Source organism: Eleutherodactylus coqui, chromosome 10 (genome assembly GCF_035609145.1).
Source record: "Eleutherodactylus coqui strain aEleCoq1 chromosome 10, aEleCoq1.hap1, whole genome shotgun sequence".
Taxonomy (NCBI): Eukaryota; Metazoa; Chordata; class Amphibia; order Anura; family Eleutherodactylidae; genus Eleutherodactylus; species Eleutherodactylus coqui.
The window spans coordinates 17,344,097-17,364,764 of NC_089846.1; the positions used below are offsets into that span (position 1 = coordinate 17,344,097).

A 20,668-nucleotide genomic window follows, 5' to 3' on the forward strand; every position below is an offset into this window, starting at 1 on the left:
AACATCTCTGGAAAGACCTGAAAATGACTTCCCACAGACGGCCCCCATACAACCTGACAGACCTTGAGAGAATCTGCAAAGAAGAATGTCAGGAAATCCTCAAATCCAGGTGTGCAAACCTTGTGGCATCATACCCAAGATGGCTGGAGGCTGTAATTGATTCCAAAGGTGTTTCAGCTAAGTACTGAGTACAGGGTGCGAATACTTATATTAATGCAAAATGGTAGTTTTTCATTAAGAAAAAAAAATTGCAAAGATTTCTAACATTCTGTTGATGGGGACAATATGACTTTTCCTCTTTAATTTACACAAGACCACAACATAAAATGTAAAAAAAAAATGACCAAGTCTAAAGACTTTCTAATTGCATTGCAAAGGTAAGTATACATATCAGGTTAGGTAAAATAAAACTACAGCAGAGGCAGAGATTGTGCACATACTGTTTGTAGGTCTGAAAGCTGTGTGAGTGCAGGAAGGCTGAGCAGCATCTCCCCACCCTCTAGCTAAGAAATGTCCTAAAGTGCTAGTTACTAGAGAAGCTGAATGCCTAACAGTAGGCAGTGGATTGCAGAGGAGCTGCACTTAAGCCTTGATTATCAGTGGTAAAACAAAAAAAAAATAAGGAAAGCTTATTACAAAATTGATGAGACATGCAGGCTATTAAATTGGAGTTGTCTAAAACGTTAGGTTCACTTTATACTTGTTTTATCAGTGGCTGCAGCGATTTTCTAACGACCTAATCCACAGATTGCTCTGCTCTTTGATTGGCCAGTGTTGGTTATGTGAGTAGCTCTGGCAAATTGGAAAGCGGGTAGGTCAGAGGAACGGCAGAGAGGAACAACTGCAGGCAGAAAAATGACAAACCCTCATTTTTCTATTCCTGGACAAACCCTTTAGGAAAAGTGACAGCATTATGCATTGTAAGTCTTCACTGAAATGAATGAGAATTCTGAAAACCTCCGAATGATCTCTCTATGAAATTTTGATGATGCCGATATATTTCAAAAGAGTCAGAAAATGGAAATTATAGAAAAAAACAAAACCCACACACTACTAGCATGCGTAAAGCAGCAGTGGATGGAGTGAAATCTAGCACTGACTTTATATTTTCCTTAATAACAATGAGCGGTGAATCATCTGTCGGCCGCTGGGGGTGAATATTCCACGTTTCATGGGAAATACTTACATGAGATTTGTGTAAACAGTCGTAAATACTGCACATATTAAAGCAATTGCATTCACAGCGCTTAAAAATATGAATACAGCTAATAAATCATTTTAATGTAGCGATTCGGCTGGCAACATTTGCTACCTTAAAAGCCAAAGCAAGCTTCTATTAATGTGTTCACATGGCAGAACAATGAGATAAACAGGAGTCCGTACCTCAGGAGTGGCCGAAGTGACCGTCACACTGGCCATAAGGCCATTTCTCTTATACATACTACCCCACGGGATGCTGGGAGATTAGCTCAGCCTCAGCTGTTGACAGCCTGTGACAATCCACGCTGACCTGTGGAAAGAACAAACAACTATTAATCACTGAAAGCTATGATCTGGGTGATAAAGAGGCGACTGTCCTGTGTGCCAGGTCCGATGTTAGACCACCGCAGAAGGGAATAACCCTACAGTTATTTTGCCTCCCATGAAGAATACCGACCTGGGACTTCTCGTAGTGTTAAGGGATGCAAATAAGATTTGCATATTTTATCCGCAGGATGAAGCAAATATTACGTTATATTACATGAATATTTCTTCTCAGAGTCCAAGCTTGTAGAAAGTAAAAGATGTGAAGGAGCTCATATATAGTAGAGCAGCAACAAGCACATTCAACTATTTTTCTCTACATGGGGATTTTACTGGGCAACTATTCAGGCACATGGGTCGACATAGAAACTGCTGACACAGGATGGTAGTTTTTTTTTGGGGGGGGGGGGGGGGGGGAGGGGGGGTTACCTGGTTTGCAAACGTTGCTTATTTTTTATTTTAGACATTTTGGATAACCTAAATTAGAAAATGTTTGCAAAAGTGCACATAGCATTCAAGAAGTATGTGCCCAGCACAAATGAAGTGTGCAGCCTCTCTCAAGAGGTACAATTGCATATTTTAAAACCTATGTACACCTTTGGAAAAAAAAAAAAAAAAAGAGTGCAATCAACATGTTTTGGGAAATTAAGACTTCTTGCAATTGTTTTTCCTAAAAAATTTCTGATCGATTTCTCTGCATGTACTGTTTTCCAAGGCACTGCCGACTGGAGGACCGAAATCTTAGCAAATTCCATCAGAGTAAAACTTACACGTTGTTTCTCAGCTCCCTCCTAGCCTGCTTCTTCTGTCAGATCAGGAGTACAGAGAGCAAAGTACTATTACAGAGGGCTGTATGACAGGACCAGGAAATGGGAACAGCAGCTACTGCGAGAGAGGATGGAGAGATAGCTGTGTATAGAGTGTATGTAGTTATGTTACGCAGCCTTTGAAAAGAGGGAGGAGGGTCCAGAAACTTGGATCATAGGAGAGTATGCAAACCAAATATGAGGTATTCTAAATGCAGGAGAAGAAAAACTCAATGCAAAAAAACAGATAAGTGCATAATTTTTTTTCCACAGGGACTTCGTAAGATATGTGTGTATTGATTTTTCATGCACAAATGTTTCAATAGCCTTTAGAATATGTTTACATTGAGGGGAAATGCTGCAGAATGTCCACATAAGAAATTCCACAGCACTTTCACATCACCTGAGCAGCAGTGCTGCGCTCACTAGAAGCCACCGGTACTGGGTGAAGTAGCATGCTGACCGCCAAATACTTCGTAGGCGAGCCCTGTATATTCTGAAATCAGATGTGGGTATGGAGCAGATTTCAAGTCAAAATCCACACCAGTGGTTTTGGATGCAGAAATGCTGAATTTGTAGTAGAATTTTCATTACGGATATTGCGCTTAATTTCCGCCCCATATAAAAACTTACACTTAAAAAGGAGTTTTTCCGTCATTTCCCACCAAAAACATTTATCACCTATACACAGGATAGGTGATAAATACAGTATATGATCACTGTGGGTCGGACCATTGGGATACCCCAGGATCATGAGAACACCGGCCTTCAATTCCCCCTAGTGAATGGAGCCGGGTGCGCATGTGTGACTTGCAATCCATTCACTTCTATGGGAATGATTAATATAGCCAAGTGCAGCGTTCTGCTATCTCAATGGAGTGGTAGTGCAGGCACAGTGCTGTTCCTTTCACCATAGCTGTCCTATTCAATGAATGGCTGAGCGCCACCTCTGATTGGTCACAGCGCTCAGCCAATCAGAGGCAGCTCTTTCTGGAGGTAGGGATTTTTCAATCCCCGGCTACCAGAATACAGAAGATTACTTCCGGGGACTGGGGAGAAGAGCCCGAATAGCGCTTCTAGACGAGTTAACATTTTTATATTCCACAGCTAGCGATGGTTTTCGGGGTAGGGCTTATATTTCAAACCCTCCCCCTGCCCCCAAAAACCATCGCTGCAGGGGTTGCCTTGATCCATTGCTTTCATTAGGGCGGCAGCAACGCCAGCCCCATTGAAAGCAATGGGAGAGCATCGCGCTCGTCCTGCGGGGATGAAGGAATTCCCTGCCATAGCTGTCACAGCTCTGACAGGGAAGCGCAATGTACTCCCTATGCTTTTAATGGGGCCGGCGCTGCTGCCTCCGGCCGCATTGACAACAAGGTGAGCCCCCTGGATGTGACAGCATCCAAGGGTTTCACATTTTTATACAAGTCTATGAAAGAACACGTGCACTGGACTCTGAAAAAAAATCCAGATTTTTGTGCACCGCGGACTTCACCAGGTGACAGTGCTGGATCAGGTGAGTATAACAAATACATCACCCGGCTTCCTGTCACGTCCCTTACCAGTGTCAGAATTTTGCTTATTGTGCTGTGAAGACGTGTCAAGTTCCCTTTTAAATGAAGATACAGGTTTTCAAGAAAATAGGGAATTTCTGAAAAAGGAAGCTGAGGCGCTCACCAATGCCATGTCATTTGAAATACATTGGAATGGGGTTACCGAGGGGGGATATCCTTTTAAGTATACATTTGCACTTCAAAAAGAAGCTTTGCACGAGTACGTCGTTTTACAGTTTATATGTAAAGTTGCGCTACATAACTTAAGTAACTCAGTATATACACCATATCTCTTATCTAGGATTTATCCTACCTCAGGATCGGTAGAACATAAGTGAGGTAATGTAAATATAGAAAGCTACGCAACTTTTTACATAGATTATATCTATGTAGAAAATTCAAACATGCCGGTTAAGGCCTTAGTCACACGGGCGTTTTTTCACGCGATTTGCGCATCGCATGACGGATGCGCATGCGCAAATCGCGTGACCGGCGCCGAAAAATCGGCCCAAAAATCGCCCGAAAATCTGCTCCTAGCCGCGTTTCATTAGAAACGGGCCGGAGCTGTCCAGCGCATTGCATTCAATGGAGCCGGCAATACAGCGGCTCCATTGAATGCAAGCGCTGCGGGCGAGTGTGGGATGAATTGTCGGGGAGGGGTTAAATATATAACCCCTTTCCTGCAATGCATCCTTAAATGTGAAAAAATAAAAAAAAAGGATGTACTCACCAGCTCCCGGCAGCTGGAGATCCCGGCGGACGGCCTGCAGTGGGTGTGAAGGAGGTGTGACTCAGACTTGCCCCTGATTGGCTCAGCGCTGAGCCAATCAGAAGCAAGTCTCAGTCACACCGATTCATGAATTCATGAATGGGTGTGACTGAGATCAGCCTCTGATTGGCTCAGGCTGAGCCAATCAGGGGCCAGTCTGAGTCACACCCCTTCACACCCACTGCAGGCCGGCCGCCGGGATCTCCAGCTGCCGGGAGCTGGTGAGTACATCCTTTTTTTTTATTTTTTCACATTTAAGGATGCATTGCAGGGGAGGGGTTATATATTTAACCCCTCCCCGACAATTCATCCCGCGCACGCCGGCAGCCCATTGCTTTCAATGGAGTCGGCTGTATTGCCGCTCCATTGAATTTAATGGGCAAACATTGTTCTTCTCTGCTACAGCTGTTACAGCTGTGGCAGAGAAGAATGATTTGTCTTCTATATGTTCTCAATGGGGTCGGCGCTGCTGCCGCCGGCCCCATTGAGCGCATATAGAGAAGAGAACAGGAATCGCAGATCGCAGATAGGTGCGATCTGCGATTTCTGTTCTCTAATTTATCGGACGAGCGCATAAAAAGCGCTCATGTGTCCGATACCATTGCAAAGCAATGGTTTAAAAAAATCGCCGGACGCATGCGCATGCGCAAATCGCGGCAATAAACGCCCGTGTGACTAAGCCCTAAAGGTGGACATATACTGTACAATGTAAGGATGTACGCACTTATGGCAAAGCTCAAATTAACACCTATATTTATATCTAACAAATCAAATAGGCTGAAAGTGACAAAACTCCCAAAAGACACTCAAAAAACTAAAATGCAGAAATCTGCATGCAAACAAATGCTAATTAAAAATACACACAGTGTGAGGAGAGTCAAACCCTGAATCATCCTGTGATCTGTCCGCGCCATGATTACACTGCGGTCAGTCCGCCAAGCTTTCTGTCTTCCATCAAAAGTAAATTCAAGCAAACAATCTTGTGCAATTCATTACTCAATTCTCCCAAACAAACCGATAACATGTTACATCAAGATTTCCCAACGGGACACAAACATTCCTGCCTCGTGCTCAGCCAGACGACGATTGCAGCAATACACAAGCATCCCAATTCCAATGTCTACATGGACGACCTTTTATGGTTGTCTGATGTCAAGTACAAGAAAAGGGAGTAAACAAGCAATCAAATTTAGACATAAATGAATAAAAATGAAGCAGGACGGAGGAGGAGAGAGAAAACTAGAATATCTCCATCCTGTTTATGAAGATGTGATTCCACTAAGTTAGAAATGATACATGGATGATACTGGCATCAACTGGCTTGTAGGACACTATGGTGCCGCTTTAAATGACTTGAGGATTTTATGTCAGCTTAGATATAAAGTCTGTAATAGAGAAATGATTTATTTATGTTTTTTTTAATGGTATAGCTATTTATTTATTTTGACTTTCGTGAGGTCGGCCATATTGGAGACATTTTTTTGCTGTAGTTTTGCTCTTTAAATTGGATGGCACATTGTTTGTTCAGGACTAGTTGTTGCTGCATATATGGCATCAGATATTTTATTGCAATTTATTATAAGTCCAGATTTGCATACTGGTTGGACTCCATACCTAGGATGGACATTGCATCATGGGTCACCACGTTCCTCTATACAATGTATTCAGAGTTTGAGACTTATACTGTCATCTTCATAACGTATTTGATCATGTGCACTTTTGTGTATTGCCCTTCTTTCGTTCCCCCCCCCCCCCATATTTCATAGGTTTAGGTTCATGGGGTTTTCCACTCAAATACTATTGGGAATTTATCCTCAAGATATGTCATCAACAGTTGATCAGCTGGGTTCCACCACTTGGGAACTCGGCCAATCAGCTGATCGGCTGCCTGCTGTCAGAGCCAGGATACACAGGGGTTGGAGCGGAAGGTGCTGCTCTGATCCCGGTGTTGTAACCAACACTTGTAACTGGAGGTACAGATCCCATTGATTTTAATGAGTAGCGACTGCAGTTACAGCCAGCAGCTACAACATAGGGGTCGAAGCAGCAACTTCCACTCCAACCCGGCGCTTGCACAGGCGCCCGATCAGCTGATTGGCCGGGGTCAACCCCAGCCAACTCACTATTGATGACCTATCCTGACGATGGGTCATCAATAGTATTTTTCCTGGAAAAACCCTTTAGGCCTCATGTCCACGGGGAAAATCAGGCCCGCTACGGATTCTCCATGGAGAATCCGTAGCGGGTCCCTCCTGCCCCGCGGACATGAGGCATAAAAATAAGAATTAACTCACCTCTCGCCCGCTCCGGATCTTCCCTTCGACGCGGCTTCATCTTCTCTCCGTCGCGGCCGGATCTTCTTTCTTCGGCTTGGAGGATGCGCAGGGCACGTCGGTGGCATGCCCCGCGCATGCGCCAGCCTGAAGAAAAGAGATCCGGCCTCGACGGAGAGAAGATGAAGCCGCAGCGAAGGGAAGATCCGGAGCAGGTGAGTAAATTCCGATTTTGGTCTCCCGTGGATCCGGAAGGCTTCCATAGGCTTCAGGCCTCATGTCCACGGGCAAAAAAAGAATTAAAATGCGCAGCAGATTTTAACTCTTCTCCTGCCCGCGGATCCGCATCCCATAGGGATGCATTGACCACCCGCGGGTAGATAAATACCCGCGGACGGTCAATAAAAGTGATTTTTTTAAAAATGGAGCATGAAAAAATCTGGACCATGCTCCATTTTCGTGCGGATCTCCCGCGGGGACGGCTCCCGCGGGCTTCTATTGAAGCCTATGGAAGCCGTCCGGATCCGCGGGAGACCAAAATTGGAATTTACTCACCTGCTCCGTATCTTCCCTTCGTCGCGGCCGGATCTTTTTTCTTCGGGCCGGCGCATGCGCGGGGCACGCAACCGACGTGCACTGCGCATCCGAAGAAAGAAGATCCGGCCGCGACAGAGAGAAGATGAAGCCGCGGCGAAGGGAAGATCCGGAGCGGGCGAGAGGCGAGTTAACTCATTTTTATGCCTCATGTCCGCGGGGCAGGAGGGACCCGCTACGGATTCTCTATGGAGAATCCGTAGCGGGCCTGATTTTCCCCGTGGACATGAGGCCTCAACAGAAGCTCGCGGGAGCCGTGCCCGCAGGAGACCCGCACGAAAATGGAGCATGGTCCAGATTTTTTCATGCTCCATTTTTTTTAAATTCACTTTTATTGACCCTCCGCGGGTATTTATCTACCCGCGGGTGGTCAATGCATCCCTATGGGGTGCGGATCCGCGGGCAGGAGAAGACTTAAAATCCGCTGCGGATTTTAATTCTTCTTTTGCCTGTGGACATGAGGCCTTAGGCTGGTTGCGCTCTTTAAATAAACTTTTATCCTGTATCATCAGCGCAGATGCGCTTTACAGTAGCTGAAATGAATTGGAGTTGATTGACATGGAGATTTCTCAAAATATTAGGCAGACTATAATCTGTTCTAGAAATCCGAGGTTTAGTGACATAAGCATATTTGTATATGCAGCCACTGCAAATCCACACACCAATTAGCTCCATTCAATTGGGATAATTAACATGCGGATACCCCGAGATGGGATCTGCATCAAGAAGGGACATGTCACTTTTTTGCCCACAACGCAGATTTAAAGGGGTTGTCCCGCGCCGAAACGGGTTTTTTTTTTTTTTAACCCCCCCCCGTTCGGCGTGAGACAACCCCGATGCAGGGGTTAAAAAAACAACCCGCACAGCGCTTACCTGAATCCCGGCGGTCCGGCGTCTTCATACTCACCTGCTGAAGATGGCCGCCGGGATCCTCTGTCTCCGTGGACCGCAGGGCTTCTGTGCGGTCCATTGCCGATTCCAGCCTCCTGATTGGCTGGAATCGGCACGTGACGGGGCGGAGCTACACGGAGCCGGCATTCTGCACGAGCGGCCCCATAGAAGACTGCAGAAGACCCGGACTGCACAAGCGCGGCTAATTTGGCCATCGGAGGCCGAAAATTAGTCGGCACCATGGGAACGAGGACGCCAGCAACGGAGCAGGTAAGTATAAAACTTTTTATAACTTCTGTATGGCTCATAATTAATGCACAATGTACATTACAAAGTGCATTAATATGGCCATACAGAAGTGTATAGACCCACTTGCTGCCGCGGGACAACCCCTTTAAAACCTATGCCGCAGTCGATAGAGCACAGATTCCCATTCAAATGAATGAGAGGCTTAATAGATATGGGATCTGATGCGGAAACAGCAAATTCCACCGTGTGAACAGGGGCTCAGAATCAGCAGAAAGTAGAGTACATTCTCTTCCCAAGAGATCAGGGGGTGACAGGGGAGCAGCATGCAGAGACCCTCCCTACCTGTATTAGTTTATTGCCTCATCTGAGCCAGCTGTCATTAACTAGTCAACCTTCTGATGATACTCTGCTCATTCTGTCCCAATCACTATAGCAAAGCTGACAAGCAAGCGTCAGAAAACAAGACATGTCAGCAGTGACTGCTCTAGGGACCAGTGGGAAAAGTAGCATTGTTTACTTTTAGATGGATATATGGGCTTCTTCTGGAGACAGACTTTTGCAAGTTGTGGTGAACTGAAACTTTGGTATGACTTAGAATCCCATTTACTATACGTCTGACATATTCTATAACTCATTTTAATCCCCTGGGTGCCACTAACCTACATCAGTCAGGTAGCTCTAAAAGTATCATAGTTACACAACTAAATGTGTCTGAAAATAGCAAACAAGCACTTTACTTCTGCCTACATTATAAAGAGGAGGGCACAAGAGGCTGACTAAAATATCACCAACATTAATCTAAAGCAATAATGGTCAAAGTATATTTTATATAACTTTCACAAAATGATACCAACATTTACTCCGTGCAGTCTTAGAAATTCTGAATAAACTAGACTATCAGTGTTTTCTCAGTTCTTGGTTATGCTAAATATATTGCACAAGAAACAATGAAAAAGATCATAAATAAAAGATTTAGCTTTTACTAAAGCACCACCTAGTGGTAAGGGAAGGAAATTCTCTTTAAAGGGATAAAAACAGATCCCTTTGTTAAACCTAGTCTATGATCATTCACACAAATTCCGGGGGGAAAAAAAGTGTTTGTGCATGACCTTAAGGAATACATTAAACCAGGGTTCATACAACCATACACGTTCTACTTAAGGCTAGCTTCACACAGGCAAACGCGATATGGGGCCAGTGAATCACGGGCCCCATATCACGCTGCCCACCATCTGAATTCCTCAGGGATGCCTGGCATTTTATGTCAAAACAGCCTCACTTTTTGGGATTTAATCTGCGGATTTTCTCCCTTTGTTTTCAATGGGAAACCTGGCATCGCGTGCATCTAGCAGGTGGTGCGACGCTGCCGCCGGGCCTATTGAAAACAATGGGAGCTGCAATGCGAGAGCACACAGAAAGGTAAAACATGCCGCAATTTGTTTCCTGCATCACATTGGAGTGCCATGCAGGAAAACATTGCTCATGTGAATGACCACTAAGGCTGCCTTCACACGGGCCAGAAAATCGTGTGAGATTTGTGCGCTGTGAGACACACAAATCTCACACAGATATGAACCCCATTCTTTTGAATGGGGTCATACACGTTTGATAAGCGGTCTAAGGCTGGGTTCACACTGGGCGGAATTGCTACAGAATTCCCACACGGAAAGTCCGCATGCATTTTTGAACCTGAGACTAAGCAGCAAAGCGGCCGAGATTTGCAAAAATCTCGTTCACACGCTGCCGACAAGCCGTGCGGAAACTGACATAACGTGCGGAATTCAAATCCCCGACATGTCAATTGTATTGCCGTTTCCGCTGTGGGCTCCCTTCTTTCTATAGGGAGAGATTTCCACAGCTGAATGCAGGCGAAAGAGCGGCTTTAAACCAGCATGGGTTTTGAAGCAGCCTTTCCGCTGCGGAAAGCTCATGGAATTTCCATGCGGTCCCGCTGCGGATATTCTGCAAGATTTTCATCCCGTGGGAACCCAGCCTTAAAGTGATAAGGTCTTCTCAAAGAAGATGACCAGTATGAAGAATGTACGGGGGAACTGAAAAGCCATTGCTGAAAATCTGGTCTCCATAAGGAGATGGTCCTCTGGAGAGGTTTCACAGTATACTAATATACATCTATATCTTCTCACATTTCCTCTCATCAGTTTACTCATGAACTTCAATATATTGTGGACTGAAAACAAAATGATGGAAATTGATGCAAATTAATGTAAATGTGCAATCAACTCCAAATCAGCTTATATTAGTTGTAAAACTTTATTCATAAATAGGAGTAGACTGGCATCGAGCAGAGAAGGAGAAATATCTCGTTTCCACCCATCTGGCTGCTAAAAATTAGATTTTTAATAAAAATGCACAACAATCAAGTGATATATTGAGCAAGAACTTGTTTTTCTTTTGTTTTTTTTATTAAAGAAACTGGTTACCTCTATCCAATCTTGATGAACGTTGGCTATATAATACAGAGAACTACAGCACTAGATATATTTTTTCAATTAGTTATCCAATATTTTATTAACCGATTTCGCCCAGGCATGAATAAGATAAAACAAAAAAAAAAGGTTGAATAAGTGCAAATGCACACAGCTGGGGTCAGATCCCACAGCGGAAATAGACGGATTGTGCCGGCCGGTGACCCATGTGCAATGCAGAGAATGCTGTGCTGGCGATGACGCGGATCCACGGCGATTTCGAAACTGACATTTCGGAATCGCTGCAGGCCGGACAGCTTCCATTGACTGCATTGGAAGCCCTCCGTGCAAGTCCAGTACCAAAATGGAGCATGCTGCAATTCTATCTCCGCGAGCCGAAATCACAAGCGATTTCCGCTCGTGTGCGTGGAGGAATCATAGGTTGGTAGAGTTAGAAGGGACCTCCAGGGTCGTCTGGTCCAACCCCCTGCTCAGTGCAGGATTCACTAAATCATCCTAGAATCCGACACAGATGTCTGTCCAGCCTTTGTTTGAACGCTTCCATTGAAGGAGAACTCCCCACCTCCTGTGGTAACCTGTTCCACTCATTGATCACCTAACTGTCAGAAGGTTTTTTCCAATATCTAATTTGTATCTCTTCCCTTTCAGTTTCATCCCACTGCTTCTAGTCTTTCCTTGTGCAGATGAGAATAGGGATGATCCCTCTGCACTGTGACAGCCCTTCAGATATTTGTAGACCGCTATTAAGTCTGCATTCAGCCTTCTTTTTTGCAAGCTAAACATTCCCAGATCCTTTAACCATTCCTCATAGGACATGATTTGCAGACCGCTCACCATCTTGGTAAGTCTTCTCTGAACTTACTGCAGTTTGTGGAAGTCTATTTTGAAGTGGGGTGCCCACAACTGGACACAGTATTCTAGACGAGGTCTGACTAAGGGCTCACACCCACTTGCGTTTTTTAACGCTGCGATATTGCTGAGTTTTTTTAACGCGATTGTCAATTGGGCTTTTTAATGTGAAAAACGCATCGCAAGTTGGTGTTTTAAAGTTTTTATGCGATGCGTTTTTAACATTAGAAAGTCCCATTGACAATCACGTGAAAAAAACCGCAGCGATATCGCGTGAAAAATAGCGCAAGAAAAACGCAAATGTGAAGGAGCCCTAAAGAAGAGTAGAGGGGGATAATTACCTCACGTGATCTAGACCCTACGCTTCTCTTAATACATCCCAGAATTGTGTTTGCCTTTTTGGCTGCTGCATCACATTGTTGACTCATGTTCAGTCTATGATCTATTAGTTTACACAAGTGTTTTTCACGTGCTGCTGCTTAGCCCAATTTCTCCCATTCTGTATGTGCTTTTTTATTTTTCTTGCCTAGATGTAGGACTTTGAATTTCTCCTTGTTTAATACCATTCTGTTAGTTGCTGCCCACTGTGCAAGCTTTTCTAGATCTTTTTGAATCCTCTCTCTTCTCTAGTGTTAACTATCCCTCCTAGCTTTGTATCAACAGCAAATTTGATCAGTTTCCCATCAATTCCCTCGTCCAGATAATTTATATAAATGTTGAACACCACTGGGCCCAGGACAGAACCTTGTGACACCCCACTTGATACATTCTTCCACTTAGATGTGCAGCCATTTATGACCACTCTGAGTACGATCACTCCGCCAGTTCTGAATCCACCTAACAGTTGCCTTGTCAATCCCACACTTGGTAATTTTTTCAATAAGTATGGTATGAGATACTTTGTCAAATGCTTTACTAAAGTCAAGATATACTGTATCCACCGCATTTCCCTGATCTACCCAGTCGGTGATTCTGTCACGGAAGGAAAATAAAATTAGTCTGGCATGACTTTTTTTTTTTACAATGCCATGCTGGCTCTGGTTAATTACTCCATTTTTATCCAAGTACTTGCATACATGCGGTCTAATAATTTGTTCAAAGATCTTTCCCGGTATAGAAGTCAAGCTTACAGGCCTGTAGTTTCCTTGATTCACTTCTTCCCTTTTTTGAAGTTAGGGACAACATTTGCTCTTTTCCAATCTTCTGGGACTTCAGGAATTTTCCAAGATTATGGTAAGTGGTTCAGCAATTACCTCTGCTGCTTCCTTTAGTATCTTAGGATGTAATTCATCTAGACCTTGAGACATGAATTCATTTAAGTTAGTTAAGTGTTCCCTCACCATCTCTCTGCTTATAGATAGCCTGCATTCTTTGTTTCCCAAAATAGTATAGGGAAGATCAGTTGATGTTCCATCTACTTTCTGAGAGAAAACAGATACAAAATAGGAATTTAAAAGTTCAGCCTTCTCATCATTCTTAACCAATTCACCAGTTTCATCTTGTAAGGATTCAAAAAGCATCTTGGACTTTTCTTTTGCTTTTGACATACCCCCCAAATCCTTTTTTATTGCTTTTGGCCTCTGTTGTAAGCCTCAATTAATTTTTAGCTTTAGCTTTTCTGACACTTGTCCTACAGTTTTTGCAGACCGCATTATATTCTTCTTTAGATATTCCCCCCTCTTTCTATTTGATAAACATATTTTTCTTCCTTTTTAACATGTGTGCAAGTTCGGTGTTCATCCATCCTTGTCTCTTTAAATGCTTCCCATTCTTCCTTCTTTTGGGGATTGTTAATGATTGTGCTTTAAGACTCTCATTTCGCAATATTTCCCAACCTTCTTGGACATTTCTGTCCTTAACAACATCCAGCCATTGGATTCTTCCTACCCTCTTTCCGAGTTCATTAAAATCTGACTTTCTGAAATCCAATCTTGAGGTCTGAGTTTTCTCAGGTATTCCTCCCCTTTTTATCCAAAATTCAAGGATAGCATGATCACTGCCTCCTTAGGTCCCAGCCACCCTTCTTCCTCAACCATTTCCTCCCTGTTGGTAAGAATTAGGTCCAAGATAGCAGATCCCCTAGTTTTCTCTTTTACTTGTTGGAAGATAAAGTTGTCAGCAAGAGCGGATAAGAATTTGTTGGATCCATTACTTTTACCTGAGAGAGATTCCCAACAAATGTCTGGATAGTTAAATCTCCCATAATCACTGTGTCATGCTTTTTTGAGAGCTTGACCATCTGATGTAGAAAGAGTTCATCAATATCTTCTGCTTGTCCATCATTTTACATTGCATGCTATGGACAGATGCTGCTGCGGAATCCGTGGCCAGACGCTCGCTGCGGATTCCACAGCAAAAATCTGCCTTTGTGCATTGGGCATTTATGTTATTATAGCATATTTTGGTTTATTAGACCTTCCTCAGCAACACAGCTGTATGTGTGGTCTTAGCACCGGGAACCTGAAGCCTCCCTCAGTAGGACAGACAAATTCCACATCAGCCATTGTAAATCACAGGGAGTGGGGAGCCTGTGGATTTGAGACCGCAGCCCCCACATATGCCTAGTGTGAGTGGTGCCTAGTCACCAAAGACCTGGTACTGCACAACAAAAAAAAAGGGTGGTAAAAGGTTTGACAACCCCAGGGTGATAATGTAGGTGATTAAAAACTTTTTTTTTTGTGAAGGAAAATATTGTAATACAACAAAGACACAGTGAGTGCAAGCTGTAAATATGTGTAGGCCTATGGGCTCATTCACACAGGCATATTTTCAGTCCGTATTACTTGGTATTTTTTATGTGCATAATACGGACTGTATAAAACACCATCAGTGTGTGTTCTGACATTCATGCATGTTACCTGTGTATTTGCTACATTTTTTTGAGCATGTTGCTAGGAGACCGTGGACAACAAAAGGTGACCTGAATTTGGCTTTGTTGGGTTTTTTTGGGCGTGTATAAAAATAAAACCACTGTAAATATGGACGCAAGACACATATACTTCAAATATGCACCAAAAACATATATATACACACACACACACACACACACACACACACACACACACACACACACACACACACACACACACACACACATGATTCAGACCAAATACGCATACACATCTGTGGGAATGAGGCCTAACAGGCAATCTCTATTTATTAGCCTACATTGCCAAATGTGTCTAAACCAGATACGAGGCTCAGATTTCCCGTGAGTAGATAACTTACAGAGCTGGATAGTGGGCTCAAAGTTTAGTTAAATATTAAGAACATGAAACACACATCCATAATAGAGTCCAACCAGGAGGTCTTCATCCATCGTAGAGTCATTTCAGTTGTATTTATAGAAAAAGCACAATTTTCGGAATAATGGAATTACAGAACCCTCTCTGTACACATATTGCTGAATGTGATCTCCTCTTACCCATATTGCTGTCCTTTCATGTATTTCCAAACTTGTTTCATACAACACAGGGCATCACGATCCACTGTGAACGTCTATAGGACGGCTTCTGTAAGACAGAATGAAAATGTTCGTCATCTCTCAACTTTCCAGCAGCTTCACCTTATTCATTTATTTGGTTAGGTAAACCCTTGTTCAAACACCCTATTAATTAAATCAGAATTAATAAAGCACTGGTGGGCTGGGCATTCATGATCCTCATCTATTAGCCTGAGCAACTAAAAAAAATGTCTCTTGATCTGGAGGACTTCGTACATCCACCTTTTACACAAACAGCCAATTCAACCAGATGGGTGTAGTGCTTCATCTTTCCTGCGGTGGTGCTGCAGGGAAACTGAATACTTGCTGTGGAGGTTACCCACAGATTACAGCTGATCTTTCAAGTCCAAATAATGGAGAATACCAGGATGCTGTCTGATTAGGGCTAATGAACAGCTCGGATCCATGAGGGGAGGTGAAAATACTCACCTCAGGTCTGCCGATGTCCTCCGGCCGGTGTCGGGACCCCCCGCTGGCTTCTGCGATGTGCCGATGTGGCGCGCATGCGCAGAAGGCCGGCGAGCCCGGCAAATTCAAAATTTCCCTGCACCCGGGTGTCACAGATAGCCGAGTGCAGGGAGATATGACTGGGGACCGCTGTATGTGGTTTCCAGTCATATGATCACCGTTATCCATCGGAAAGCGGTGATCATATAAAGTTAAAAAGTCAAAAAAAAAAAAGTTAAAAGTTTAAAAAAAAGTTTAAAAAGTTAAAGTTTCATCTCCCCTTACGGATCGTATCCGTAAGGGGGGATGAAATTACGTACCCAAGGTCCCGGATTTGTTCCCTGATGGGATGTTGATCTGCGGACCTTACCCCAGCTTCGGCGCATGCGCCCGTCAGCATGATGGCGGACGCATGCGCAAAAGTGAAATATTGCCCAAGAAATGTAAAATCTCCCTGCTGCTGACTACCAAAGGTAGCCAAGAGCCTGGAGATGTCACGGGGAGCCGTGGTATGCGGTTACTGGTCACGTGATCGCCGTTATCCAATGGATAAAGGCGATCACGTAAAAGTTCTTTAAAAAGTGGCAGTTTCATCTCCCCTCACCGATGCGATCGGTGTGGGGAGATGAAACATCTTCTCGGAGGCTTCCGCATTTGAATCCAGATGCGATTATCCTCCATGGACCCTTCCGGCTGCTGCGCATGCACCCGCCGGCAAAATGCCGGACACATTCGCAGGAGCCGGGGAGCCCAGGAAATTTTGAATTTCCTTGCTTTGGAGCAGTGACCGGCGGCCTCGTTGAGCGGTCCCCGGTCACGTGATAAAGTAGCGATATAACATTAGGCCGGTCACACATGACCGGAGAGGAATTACGGGTTCTGCATGCGCTTGATCAGCGGTAATCCACGGATCAATCACATGCATTGGATTACACAATTCCCCCCAATTAGCGGGTCGGAATTACGGAATCCACTCGCAGAAACAGAACACAGCAGGCTATATTTTACCGCGGATATCCGCGACCTAGAGCCCATTGTGCTTCATGACCACGGATATACACGCAGCCCATATGCAAATACATTGTGTATGAGCTGCGGGTACCCGGGTCATCTCTAAGCGACGGCACAGGAAATATAAACAAACAACGGTGTACTGCGCCTGACCGCCTGTGTGAGTAGGCAGTCATGCGCAGTACATTACGCGGCCGTACGCAGGGTCACAGCCGGGCTCACAGCTGGAATCCGCAGCGGGCCTCCACAAGCGGATTCCACCTACGGCCGTGTGAGCCCGGCGTTATTCAGACCGCTACCTGTAATCCGTAATTTACAAGGAGCCCCCGGAACGCTCGCCTTCATGCAGTTCCAGGAGCAGCTTGTTGAGCGCCTTCTCTGTGAGACCGCCGCACCGCAGCAAGATTACAAAGCCTCACAGAGGGCCACTTTTTACACCCCATCCCCACCGCTGAGGTTACGAAATACCCCCCAAAATACATGAGGAGGGGGGATACCCGGTTTTCTTGCCCCATGTGCCCAACCCAACCAGCCTCCGCAATTACCCGTCTTCGGACATAAAGGTAATAATATAAACTGCGTTTTATCTAATATTTAGGGAATGCCAAAAAATGGGGATGGCGGGGGTGGGGTGGGGGGGGATTATTTTTAGGAAGTCAATTTTTTTTCTGTATCAGTGGGCAATGGGGCCTGGAATTTATTCAGTTCTGCCCTGAAATCCAGCGGGCATTCCCTCCATTATGGGCCTAGCCATGTGTCCTGTAAGTAGATTAGGGCCACAATGGGTATGTTTCTGAACACGGGACAAACGGGGGGATCCATTTTAGGGTGAACGTCTTCATTCCTATGTACACTGTACAAAAAAAACAGTTTTTAAATTGACAAAATTGCCAAAAAAATGAAAATCGTAATTTTTTCCTTTTGCTTTGCTTAGATTCATTCAAATACTGTGGGGTCAAAATACGCAGTACACCCCTAGGTGAATTTGTTAAGGGGTCTAGTTTTCAAAATGGGGTCATTTGTGGGGGTTCTCTATCGTTTTGGCCGCTCAATGGCTCTACAAGTGGGCAATGGGGACTAAATCTCCTTCAAGCAAAATTTCTGTTCCGAAAGCCACCGGTTGCTCCTTTCATTTTGGGCCCCATTGTGCATACAGACGTAATACTAGGGCCACAATGGGTATGTTTCTGAGCACGGGACAAACAGGGGTATCCATTTAGGGGTGCAAGTCTTCATTCATATATGTGCGGTACAAAAAAAACTGCTTTTGAAATGACAGAATTACCCAAAAAATGAAAATCGTAATTTTTTTCCTTCGGCTTGGCTTAGATTCATTCAAAAACTGTGAAGTCAAAAAAGTCATCGTACCCCTAGATAAATTCGTTAAGGGGTCTACGTTTCAAAATGGGGTCACTTGTGGGTGTTCTCCGTCATTTTGCTTACTCAATGGCTCTACAAGTGTGCAATAGGGCCTAAATCTCCTTCAAGCAAAATTTCTGTTCCGAAAGTCACCGGTTGCTCCTTTCATTTTGGGCCCCATTGTGCATCTAGACGTAAGATTAGGGCCACAATGGCTATGTTTCTGCGCACGGGACAAACAGGGGTACCCATTCTGGGGTGCAAATCCTAATTTTCATGTGTACTATAGAAAAAAGTCCTGTCTTTAAAATGACATATTTGCAAAAATATGAAATTTTAGTTTTTCTCTTCTAAATTGCATTGACTCCTAAAAAAAAAATAAAAATGTGGGGGGGGCAACATTGACATTTATATAGTCAGTAGCAATGTTAGGGAACGGATATTCCCATTACTCGTTAATTTGTCTCATGAATAGGATTATTACACAGATTTAGAATGTTGAACTAAGAAAATTTAGAGACATCTGGAGGAAATACTCTATTGAATGCATAAACATTCCATTTACCAAATTGTTGTTGAGGACATTATTATGAACATATTATAGATACGAATAATTTGGAGAACAATGCTTTAATATAATTTGTTATGCACAAGTCTCTAATAAAAGACATTTTGATTAAAAAAAATTGTGGGGTTAAAATACTCCTGACACCCCTCAGTGAATACCTTAAAGGATGTAGTTTTTAAAATGGGGTCACTTGTGGGGGTATCTATCATTTTGACTCCTATGAGCCTTTCCAATCTTGGATTGGTGTAGGAAAACAAAGTGTTCCTCAAAATGCTGAAAAGTAATGTTAAATTTCTACGTCTCCTAAATGGTTAAAAAAAAATGAAAGTTTTTCCAATGTGCGCCAAAAATAAAGTAAACGGATGGAAATCTATATCTTAACAAAAATTTCTATATTATGTTTGCACATATTTGAGATATTGCAGTCGGAAATGTGAAAAAATGACGATTTTTTCAAAATTTTCCCAATTTTGGCGCTTTTAATAAATAAACACAAATTCTATCGGTCTTTTTTTTCCGCCTAGATGAAGTACAACATGTGGCGAAAAAACAATGTCAGAATCGCTTGGATATGCAAAACCTTTCTGGTGTTTTTCCATGCTAAAGTGACACGTGTCAGATTTGCAAAATTTAGCCTGGTCATTAAGGCGCAAACAGGCTTGGTCACTAAGGGGTTAAAAGTATTAATGTCTGTCCTATTGCAGGGTTAAAGGGGTTTAAACGACTTTTATCACCTATCCACGGGATGGATGATAAAACTGATTGGTTGGGTCTCGCTGGTGGACCCCCACTGATCCCAAGAACAGAAGTCAAGTGTTTCATTACCTCCTCACTGCTCAGTGAGGAAGAAATCAAGAGGAGCAGCAGTCCCGGCGCCACTGCATTCATTTTCAGGAAACTGACGGAGATAGTCGAACGCTTGAACGTCGCTATTTTCGTGAGACCCACTGAAATCATTGAAAAGGCACCACACATGCACAACGCCGCTCTATTTAATCTGACGTCATTGTGGGACTTGGGATCCCTATTCTCTAGTCAGTGGGGCTCTCACTGCTGAGACCCCCACAGATCCTGACTTTTATTACCCATCCTTCGGATAGGTGACCATTTGTTTTTGGTACAATCCCTTTAACATTAGCCAAGAAGTAAATACTGCCACTGAAGATCAAGGTGCCAACCAACCTAAAAGAAACAGCAACTTGAAAACACAAGAGAGTCAATGGCAAGTTTCTGTTCCTCACTGATCTCATAGTTTTTTAGGCCGCTTTCACACAGGCTACAACAAATCGCATAATTTTCTTGCGATGCAACAGTGCTACAAATCACATGTATGTGAAGCCCATCGCATTGAATGGCTGTATTGGTTCATCGAGTGCTGCAGTGACTGGTTCTCGAGTACAGCGGTTCAGCCAATCAGAGCTAGCGCTTCCTGGAAACAGTGTTTTTGAACCCCCTGACCAGGAAGCACTCCCTGAAGACTACAAACAAGTGCCGCGGAACTGCCGGAGAAGAAGTGCGGTGGAGCAGACAGTGCCTGTCAGGTAATGTATTGTAATTTGTTATGCAGCCAGGGCTTATTTTTGGTGTAGGGCTAATATTTTAAAGCCCCCCTGAAAATCCTGTCAAAAGAAGGTTACAAAGTAGAAATATCGCTGTGATTTTCTCGTGGTGATATCGCTGTCACCCGTGTGAAAGAGGCCTTATTCCTGCTGAATGTTTGTATCGGGAGCATCAATAAGTGATCAATGCACTTGTTAGCTCAGGTAAACTGTAAATTTATTGGCAACCAAGATGGATGAATTCATCTTCTCAAAACTAAACAGATT

The 20,668-nt window shown here is 43.9% G+C and overlaps 1 protein-coding gene across 5 annotated transcripts in view; it reads right to left on the bottom strand.

The window, feature by feature from the left end:
- RALGPS1 (Ral GEF with PH domain and SH3 binding motif 1) overlaps positions 1-20,668 on the bottom strand; it is a 429,351-nt gene that overhangs the window by 315,116 nt on the left and 93,567 nt on the right. For all 5 annotated transcript variants that reach the window (XM_066580403.1, XM_066580407.1, XM_066580406.1 and 2 more), the window contains exons 2-3: positions 15,380-15,467; positions 1,384-1,510 (exon numbers count right to left, since the gene is read on the bottom strand). In XM_066580403.1, the coding sequence (XP_066436500.1) occupies positions 1,384-1,440 (57 nt within the window). In that variant the 5' untranslated portion in view covers positions 1,441-1,510; positions 15,380-15,467. The remainder of the gene's footprint in view (positions 1-1,383; positions 1,511-15,379; positions 15,468-20,668) is intronic.